Source organism: Periplaneta americana, chromosome 1, assembly GCF_040183065.1.
Source record: "Periplaneta americana isolate PAMFEO1 chromosome 1, P.americana_PAMFEO1_priV1, whole genome shotgun sequence".
Classification (NCBI taxonomy): Eukaryota; Metazoa; Arthropoda; class Insecta; order Blattodea; family Blattidae; genus Periplaneta; species Periplaneta americana.
In genome coordinates, this window is record NC_091117.1 from 138,482,517 (window position 1) to 138,493,230 (window position 10,714).

Sequence of the window (10,714 nt, forward strand, 5' to 3'; positions counted from 1 at the left end):
AAAGATAATAATAGATGAATATAGCAGCAGGGACGATTTATATACACTTGTTTATTATAGAGTTAAAAAAGAGAATTTCAAACTTAGCAAGTAAAGAAGGTTGAGTGTTGAAAATAAATGTGATAGGGTGAAAACTTGCACTAAAACCAGAAGTAAGTGTAAGTTAAACCAACATAAGTTGAATAGTTATATGATAGAAAATTTGTTATTAAATTGTGTAAATATTGTGTATTATCACTATTTGTGCATGTATCAGTTTTAATATTAAGTTTATGTACTTTTGAACTATTAATAAATAATACTAATACTAATACTTTACATTGCCTATTACCTTTTCATCTGTAGTTCTTCCATAGGAAATTGGTTTTGGTTCATTTGTGTGATGATGCCTCGCTGGGAGCTCTTTCTGCTGGAGTCCTTCTGAGTACTGCTGAGTGAGAAGACGGATTTGTTCAGCCTGCGCCTTGAGTACCTCGTCTTGCTTCGTTGCATGACCCACTAGTTCGAGAATCTTACTGTCATACTCAATCTGGTGATGATTACGACTCTCTGCAAGTACACAATGGGAAAAATGCGCTGTCATATCCTGAGAGACACATGATATTAAAGACTCAGTTTACAAATGTGTTCTGTAATTAATAAATCACGGCTTCCTGAACAAATAGAAATGAAAAAAAAAGGGCAATAGTTTTATAGAAGTACCACGTAAAGCAATATATTGAAATAACAGTGTCCACAACTGTGGAGTAACAGTTAGCGTGTCTAGCCGTGAAACCAGGTGGCCCAGGTTCGATTCCCGGTCGGGGCAAGTTACCTGGTTGAGGTTTTTTTCCGGGGTTTTCCCTCAACCCAATATGAGCAAATGCTGGATAACTTTCGGTGCTGGACCCCGGATTCATTTCACCGGCATTATCACCTTCAGCTCATTCAGATGCTAAATAACCTGAGATGTTGATAAAGCATCGTAAAATAACCTACTAAAAATAAAAAAAAGAAATAACAGCTATAGCCTTGAATAAAATTTAGTTATAAATAATAGTAGTTTTAGTGGTTCTCACTTTGAGAGAGGAACAGAGGCTAAGGGTGTTTAAGAATAAGGTGCTTAGGGAAATATTTGGGACTAAGAGGGATGAAGTTACAGGAGAATGAAGAAATTTACACAACGCAGAACTGCACGCATTGTATTCTTCACCTAACATAATTAGGAACATTAAATTCAGATGTTTGAGATAGGCAGGACATGTAGCATGCATGGACGAATTCAGAAATGCATATAGAGTGTTAGTCAGAAGGCCAGAGGGAAAAAGACCTTTGGGGAGGCCGAGACGTAGATGGGAGGATAATATTACAATGGACTTAAAGGAGGTGGGATATGATTGTAGAGAATGGATTAATCTTGCTCAGGATAGGGACTGATGGTGGGCTTATGTGAGGATGGCAATGAACCTCCAGATTCTTTAAAAGCCATAAGTAAATAAGTAAGTAAGTGTTAGTGGTGATAACAGTAGCAGCAGTGGTGGTATTGGGGGAGGGGGACGGCAGCAGCAGCACTTCTAGTGGGACACTCGTGGTGATGGTAGCAGTGGCAGCAGTTGTGATAGTGGTGGTGGTGACAGCAACTGTGATAGTGATGGCAGTAATAGTAATGACAGCAGTAATGAAAAGTGAAAGCAGCAAAAATTGGTGATAATATGATTGTAATGGACAATGGTAACAATGGTGGCTACATTTGTGGTGGTGGCGTGGCAGCGGTGGCGACGATTAGTTGGTCAGTGTTGTGGGTAAACATGTCCTCCTACCTTGCAACTGCAGTTCGAAGTGTTCCAGCTCTCTCTTATGTTCATCATCCAACTGTTTGAGCTTCGACTTCCAGAACCGTTCTTGAGCCTCCAACCGTCCCTGCTTATGCTCCAGGTCAGGAGTGCACTGCAATACAAGAAGCTGAATGAACACAATGATTCAGTCAAGGCCAGCTCGACTTAACACCTTGGCTGTTCCTTGCTCCAAAAACTTCCAAAATTGACCAAATATTATACAAATACATTTTTAGAATCCATTTTGGTTACAAGTACCTTTCCTTACCATAATTTAAAATCATTGATTAGCTATTAGCATCATTTATTAAAATCGTTACAAAAAAGAGCCAAAAACACTAATGAAGATGGAGGGTCAAATCGAAAAAAAGAACACTTTCGACATATTATTCTGTTTAATAGAGGAACAAAGGCAGCGGAACATTTGTGTCATGTATGGGGAGAAGGCCTTATGTCTCGTGACCAGAATATTGTACGAAATGGAAACATAAAAATTGGAGATTTATCTTTTGAAGAAGTGGAAAAATTCAAATATCTTGGAGCAACAGTAAAAAATATAAATGCCACTCAGGAGGAAATTAAACGCAGAATAAATATGGGAAATGCCTGTTAATATTTGGTTGAGAAGCTTTTATCATCTAGTCTGCTGTCAAAAAATCTGAACGTTGTTGTTGTTGTTGTTTTCTAATGCCAGGCATTTGACAATAAAGTCATTTGACCTCTTGCACTCCAAAATTTTTCAAAGATATTGTCATGGTTAGCCACTGACGCACAGATTTTGAGATGTTCTGAATCCATTTCTTGATTTGAGTTGCACAATGGACAGTTAGGAGACTGATATATTCCAATTCTATGCAGATGCTTGGCCAAACAGTCATGGCCTGTTGCTAATCTAAATGCAGCTACAGACGATTTTCGTGGTAAATCGGGAATCAACTGTGGATTATGATGCAGAGAGTTCCATTTTTTCCCTTGAGATTATGTTATCAAATTTTGTTTGTTGAAGTCTAAGTATGTAGATTTAATAAAACTTTTCACTGAGTAATACGTAGATTTAATAACAGGTCTGTAAGTAGCAGTGCTGCCCTTCTTTGCTAAAGCATCCGCATTCTCATTTCCCAGGATTCCACAATGGGATGGTATCCATTGGAATACAATTCTTTTATTGAGTGTTATTAGTTGAGAGAGCATTTTAAAAATCTGAAAGTTAGAATTTATAAAACAGTTATATTACCGGTTGTTCTGTGTGGTTGTGAAACTTGGACTCTCACTTTGAGAGAGGAACAGAGATTAAAGGTGTTTGAGAATAAGGTTCTTAGGAAAATATTTGGGGCTAAGAGGGATGAAGTTGCAGGAGAATGGAGAAAGTTACACAACACACAATTGCACGCATTGCATTCTTCACCTGACATAATTAGGAACATCAAATCCAGATGTTTGAGATGGGCAGGGCATGTAGTAGTATGGCTGAATCTAGAAATGCATATAGAGTGTTAGTTGGGAGGCCGGAGGGAAGAAGACCTTTGGGGAGGCCGAGACATAGATGGGAGGATAATATTACAATAGATTTGAGGGAGGTGGGATATGATGACGGACTTATGTGACGGCGGCAATGAACCTGCGGGTTCCTTAAAAGCCATTTGTAAGTTGTAAGTATGGGGAGAATGCCATCGGAGAAAGCACTGCAAAAAAATTGTTCTGTCATTTCAACACACAACACCCCATACAAAAGTTAGTGTCCAGCCACAGAAGATGATGTTATGCATCTGGTAGGATAAAGAAGGCATCGTGTACTACAAATTGCTTCACAGGAATGTAACCATAATTTCTGACATTTATTGCTAACAACTCAGATGCCTTGAGGCCGCAATTGAAGAAAAACGGCTGGGAAAACTGCATCAAGTGCTGCTGCACACCTGCACTTCACTAACATGATGAAAGCAGCTTTCCAGGAGCTTGGTTGGGAGATGATTCCACATTCCCCCATATTCTTCTGATCTTACGCCCTCTTATTTCCAACTTTCCTGTTCTCCATCTAACAGTCTTCAAGGGAACTCCTTTCATAACAAAGATTCTTTACAAACTTGGCTTAATGACTTCTTTACCGCCAAGCCAGCAGATTTCTTCAGATGCATAATCAAAAAACTACCCCAGCGTTGGCAGAGAGTAACAGATAATGTTGGAGAATGTATTACTGATTAATTTCTATCTTCTATTCATCTCAGAAACTTTCGTTACAGCGAAAAATCGCTATGAACTCTTGCATCAACCCAGCAGTATCTGGCAAAAGAGTCCGAGGATTTGCCATAGGATTGCACGACATTTACTTTGCATTTAGGAAATCTTCTGAAAAAGCTGGGTCAGATAATCACCCAAGCTGAACTCAAACTCACACTGGAATGCAGTTTCAGATCACAAGAGTCCACCTTTTTATCCCTGAGCCACACCAATAGTGGGTGGAACTTGTTTTCAAAACTATTTTCAATAATGAAATAATACTTACTTACTTACTTACAAATGGCTTTTAAGGAACCTGGAGGTTCATTGCTGCCCTCATATAAGCCCGCCATCGGTTCCTATCCTGTGCAAGATTAATCCAGTCTCTATCATCATATTCCACCTCCCTTAAATCCATTTTAATATTATCCTCCCACCTGCATCTCGGCCTCTCCAAAGATCTTTTCCCCTCAGGTCTCCCAACTAACACTCTATATGCAGTTCTGGATTCGCCCGTACGTGCTACATGCCCTGCCCATCTCATACGTCTGGATTTAATGTTCCTTATTATGTCAGGTGAAGAATGCAATGCGTGCAGTTCTGTGTTGTGTAACTTTTTTTATACTCCTGTAACTTCATCCCTCATGATTATGTTTCGTGACTAGAATATTGTACAAAATGGAAACATAAAAATTGGAGATTTATCCTTCGAAGAGGTGGAAAAATTCAAATATCTCGAGCAACAAATATAAATGACACTCGGGAGAAAATTAAATGCAGAATAAATATGGGAAATGCCTCTTATTATTCGGTTGAGAAGCCTTTGTCATCTAGTCTGCTGTCAAAAAATCTGAAAGTTAGAATTTATAAAACAGTTATATTATCGGTTGTTCTGTATGGTTGTGAGACTTGGACTCTCACTTTGAGAGAGGAACAGAGATTAAGGATGTTTGAGAATAAGGTTCTTAGTGAAATAATATTATTGTAAATTAAAAATAAACAAAACTGCTTAAATACGGTTTGAGAAGCTAAATAAGATGAATTTTAAACATCTCTCTACCACTAGATTGTCTGTCTTCTAGTTTTTATCCAGTAGCAGAGATTCGAAACTAATCAGTTCCGTGGGTCATTTACTTAATTCTCGTCATAATTATTAAATTCTGTTCTCTATTGAATAATTTCAAAGGAAAGATTGTTCTGGGGCCAGGCATTAAATTTAATTTACACAGAAAGTGTGCACTGAATGTTGAGTCTCTGACCCACTTGAGGTATGTGGAAATAAAGGGAATAATTGAGCTGGAGTCTTGGTAGAGTTTCTGGGTAGTTCTGTTGGTAGAGCATTGGCGCGATCAGCCAAAGGTCCCAGGTTCGATGCCCGGCCCCAGAACAATTTTTCCCTTGAAATTATTCAAGTCAGCTTTACAGGAAGCTATACTTGAAAGCCAGATTTGCATCTGTTTTCTATTGTTTGCAGCTCTGTGGTTGTTGGTAATTATATTCACGAGTTTCCAGCTTAAAACGTACATTCTCAAATTAATGTACTTGGTAAACATAACTAATGTGATATAACATTTCTTTCATTCTTCATAAGAGACATGCAATATAGATTTCATACAAAATCTTGCATTAAAAAATTTAGAACCTGAAACGAAGCTGCTCGCTGAAAATTACCTTCATTTCCATGACAAATATAAAACATGAACCAAAGTTCACGCATCATTTCTACAAGTGAAATTCGTGGTAGATAGTGTTAAGACATTTGATTAACTTACTCCTATTTCCTTTCCAGTCTTCATTTAATCCATAAAATAAAACAAATTAATAAAGTCGTACTACCATTGGCATGCCCACAGATCTAATGAGCAATAGTACATGTAAAAATCATCTAGGTCAGTCATCGGCAGAATTGTACTCACGATGACATCATGCAATGCAACCAGCAATGCACATGACGTTGCATGGTTGTGGGTAGTATGGAGGGTCCACTCAGACATCAGTGACGTGCAGCCATCACAAACTTCATATTTACTGTACCGTAACTTTCAAGGTGCCACAGAATTCTAAGTTTATGTCAAAAGTAGCCAATCTCAAGATAACAAATAAACTTTCATCTTTCAGCTGCAATCTTTCTTATGATTTTGCAAGTTTCAATTTTGAAAAAAAAAAATGTTCGCAACTGTAAGTGGAACCAAACATAACCGCTATATTGGCGGCAAATAACCTAAGGGAAGCATATTTTTCCATAGACAGAATTTTAAAGAATTTAAACCACACATGTCTTTGCACCGTGTTTGTAAATATGTACCACTCTGTAAATCAGCTACTACTTGCTGCATTTCTGACTTAACCTCGTTTATGTCTGTGGTCAAAGGATTCGCAAAAAGTAAGAAATCATTTGCAATATTTTTAAAATCACCAAATCTCCGTTGTTGAAATTCTGTTTTTAGATTTAGATGAGCATAATTATTTAAATTTGATTCAGAAATATCAGAAAGAGATTGTAAGCATGGAAAATAATGGAATTGTTTTTCCCTTACATTTGATTTCCAGATATTTATCATTGTAATGAATGATTGCACCATATCACACATATCTACTACGTTTTGCTATTGCCCTTCGTACTGCAATTTGGATTTAAAATGTTCATAAATACTGTGATCTTCTGATGCTCTTTATGACATAGGCTACATTATAATGACGTTTAATATTGTGTTCATAAATGCCCTTTGAAACTTTCGAGCACAATAAACCTATACTATTGTTTCCATAAGCACAAGAAAAATACGACTCCTCCCATTCTTTTTTTAAATACATGTTTCCTACCTTTGGACAGAGCCATGCTTAACTAGCTACATGTTACGCCCCTGGTAACTATTTATAAAGTGTAAGTTACCTGCAAAAGGTTGGTTGGGAGGGGGGATGTGTATTCCTTGCCTGCCCCTGTAATGTCACTTAGTAACAGGCATCGCGATGACATTTCTGCTGATGGCTGATCTAGGTACTTACGAATTTTGCCAAAAGGCCTAAATATAAGTGATAACGGCAATCTTAAAATACTGAATAAGGTTTGCTTACACGTTCATTTAGCTTCTCCCGCAAAGTAGCAAGCTCCTCGTCCTGTCTCTGTATCTGTTGCAGCAGATCCTCATGTGATGGCCCTGCAGGTTGTGATGGCTCTGCCAGTCTCTGTCACACACACAAAGATGCATAGTTCTTTGTTTTCTATTCTTAGTCAAACTTGTACAGAGCAGGGTTTATCACGTGGCTATTTACTTACGAAACTATTCAAACTATTTTCCTGTTGCATTTGTGAAGGGATGAAAAAGACTTCTTTAGATTTATTTCTATTGCTTTTCTAATTAGTATTATCTTGCAACTCACATGAGGACAAAAGGAGATAAGTCTGAACTTTTTTAAGCATGATAAAACAAATGCTAGGCAGCAAATTGTTCCAGTAACATGGAAAGTGTTTGAATATTTTAAAATTGGCAAAATAAATAAAGTGATACTTCAACAACAATGGAAACATTGCAAAGAAAATCTTTTTTGTACTCCAGCATTATAAACAGTCTTTAATGTTAGTGAAAATCGTGCATAATATGTCACATTATTGTACCAGAGCCGTAAAATATTACCATGTCAACTAAAACGTCATGACTTCTATTATGACGGCATAACTTGTGCCATAAAGTTGACATTATGAAACAATTTGCCATGCTATAATACAGAGTGATTTATATAGAACTAACACACTTCTTTCTTATTTCAAAACGGTTGATGCTATATGTTTTTTTTTAAAGATGGGACATGACAGTTAAGCGGCCAAGCTTGGAACTACAGTGCTACGTTGCTAATATGTACTACCAGCTGCCAGCTGATGGAAGCCAGCAATTGACGTTAAGATGGCTGATGTTAAAACATTCATTGACAATTGACGCGAAGGTAAGAAAACAATACAAAAATCGACAGAGAATCAAAGACGAAACGTACCAATGCTAACAGTGTGCACAATAAATGTCACCAAGAGAGCTATTAAGCACTTGTCATGTGGGAACGGTAAGTTTGGCAACTCAACCGTTGTTACCACAGCAACAGGCATTCCACGCTATGTGACATTCAGTTGTTTTTCTGATTGCAATGCTCCTGTCATGTCCCATCTTTAAAAAGAACAGGTACCAGTATAGTCACAATTTGTTATACCTCAAATGTAGCTTTGGGAAATTAATAACCTCTATAGCAAATGTTGAAAATTCTTTATTTATTCGGCTGGAAATTCACTTAATGGCCTGTTTTTAACGTCAAATCAAGCAAGAGTTTTGATTCCCTATCATGGGATGCGCAGATGTTTATTCTTTATTCCTTATTGTTGGCAGCTGTTTTCGACATTTTGTTTTAGTCACTGAAAATGCAGTACACATTAAATCAACAGTTCTTCCTTGTGAAGCAATACTGCACTACGAATTCAATTACAGCTACTCAAAGGGCATACCAGAGAGAATTTGGTGTTAGTAAACCCCCCCCCCTCCCCAAACAAAGAAACACAATACTGGGACAGGTAAACAAATTGGAAACAACTGGCTCTCTGATGAGTGAAAAAGCCAAACTTCGTAATCCATAATCGTAAACATCTGCGCATCTCGTGACAGGGAATGAAAACTCCTGCTTCATTTGATGTTAAAAACTGGTTATTAAGTGAATTTCCAGCCGAATAAATAAAGAATTTTCAACATTTGCTATAGAGGTTAGTAATCTCCCAAAGATACTCTACATTTGAGGTATAACAAATTGTGGTTAGCATCATTCGTTTTGAAATAAAGAAAGAAAGAAATGTGTTTGTTCTATATACAGTAAATCACTTGTCATTGTTGTCATAGCAACCTCTTTCTTCATAGATCATGACATCAAACTAGCCATCATTACAAATTTAACGTTATTTCTTTATTAATAGATTTATAATGCTGTCGTGCAAAAAATAACATATGGAACATGTTTATAATGTTATACAGTTATTGCTCTCGTCAAAATTGCTATAATGTATAACATTATGAACTTGTATCATGATATACTATTTCGAAATCATATTTCATTTAATTTATAATTTTTATAATGCTGGAGTGTAAGATTGATGACCACTGTGGAAAAAAAGATATCAATGTCACTCAGGAAGAGCACACTTTGAAAAGAAACAAAGACACTAGAAAAAATTGAAATAAAATACGTCATAGTTTCAATGTTTATCTGTAAATGCGAAGAGTATTATGAAAAAAGGGGAAACTTAGAAGACAAAACAAAAAGAATTGTTACTGATTTATATATCAGTAATCTGCTTTACTTTTCTTAACTTAATCAAATAGCTATTTCAGAAATGTTTTCTATGTCTGTCAATTCTGTTTTATACATGAGGTACATGAGCAATAAATATACTTACAAGTCTTTTCTTTTAATATTAATCAATCATCTGTAAAATCAGAATGTAAAATTGGGAGGGAAAGCCATGATTCCCTATCTAGTGCATATATTTGAAATATCAATAAACAATGGTACTGTCCCGCAAGGTTGGAAAGATGCAATAGTGCTGCCAATTTATAAGTCAGGATCTCGCTCAGATACAAAAAATTACAGACCGGTCAGCCTCACCTCTGTGGTTTTAAAACAGATGGAACACTTATTTCAGCATATCTAAGGCAGCATTGGAATGATTCAAATTGGTTACGTAACTGTCAGCATAGGTTTCGGGGGGGCTACTCATGTGAGAGTCAATTAGTAACTGTATGTCAGGATTTAGCAGACAGAATAGATTCAAATAGCCAAGTAAATGCAGTGATTATTGACTTTTCACGCGCATTCGATGTAGTTCCACACGATATATTGTTGGTTAAGCTACAATCAACGGGGATTGACTTCAGAGTACTCCAGTGGATCAAGGAATTTTTAACTTGTCGCACTCAGAGAGTATGGGTGGGGGAGGAATTATCGAGCCCAATTGCAATTACTTCCGGAGTCCCACAGGGGAGTGTCTTAGGGCCCCTACTATTCCTGGCTTTTGTAAATGATCTGCCAGTTAACATCTTGTCCAGGGTTCGCTTATTCGCGGATGATTGTATCATATACAGGGAAATAAAAAGTTATGAAGATACTACTCTTCTTCAGAATGACTTCAATAGAATAAATGATTGAGCAGTAGCCAACAAAATGAAAAATAAATTGTCTAAAGAGCAAAGCCATCAGATTTACAAGAAAAAGAAATAAAATAATCGCATCATATATGCTAGGGGGTGAAACCATTCCGGAAGTTAACAAATGTAAATACCTAGAAATAACATTTAGCAGCGATCTCAGCTGGGGAGAACAAGTTACTGACATTACTGACACAGCAGGAAAAGCATGGAGAGCATTACACTTTGTGATGAGGATACTAAGAAAAGGCTCTGATAAATCCAAAGAGATCGCATATAAGTCACTAGTTCGTTCAGTAATGGAATATGGTGCTGCATGTTGGGATCCTTAGAGATTAGAACATATTAAGACACTGGAAAAGATTCATAAACGGGCTCTCAAGCGTTGTCGCAATAATTCACCATTAAAATGGGACACACTCACGGACCGGAGAACGCGAATTCGATTATGCGCAAAGTTCAAAACATACAGAGGTGAGCCTGCCTGGAGAGAAATAAAAAATAAGT

At 37.0% G+C, this 10,714-nt stretch overlaps 1 protein-coding gene across 1 annotated transcript in view; it reads right to left on the minus strand.

Moving 5' to 3' along the window:
• The window catches only part of DZIP1 (DAZ interacting zinc finger protein 1), a 108,137-nt gene that overhangs the window by 52,486 nt on the left and 44,937 nt on the right, over positions 1-10,714 (minus strand). Inside the window, exons 6-8 of the mRNA XM_069828120.1 lie at positions 7,107-7,217; positions 1,800-1,926; positions 332-549 (exon numbers count right to left, since the gene is read on the minus strand). Of these exons, the coding sequence (XP_069684221.1) occupies positions 332-549; positions 1,800-1,926; positions 7,107-7,217 (456 nt within the window). The remainder of the gene's footprint in view (positions 1-331; positions 550-1,799; positions 1,927-7,106; positions 7,218-10,714) is intronic.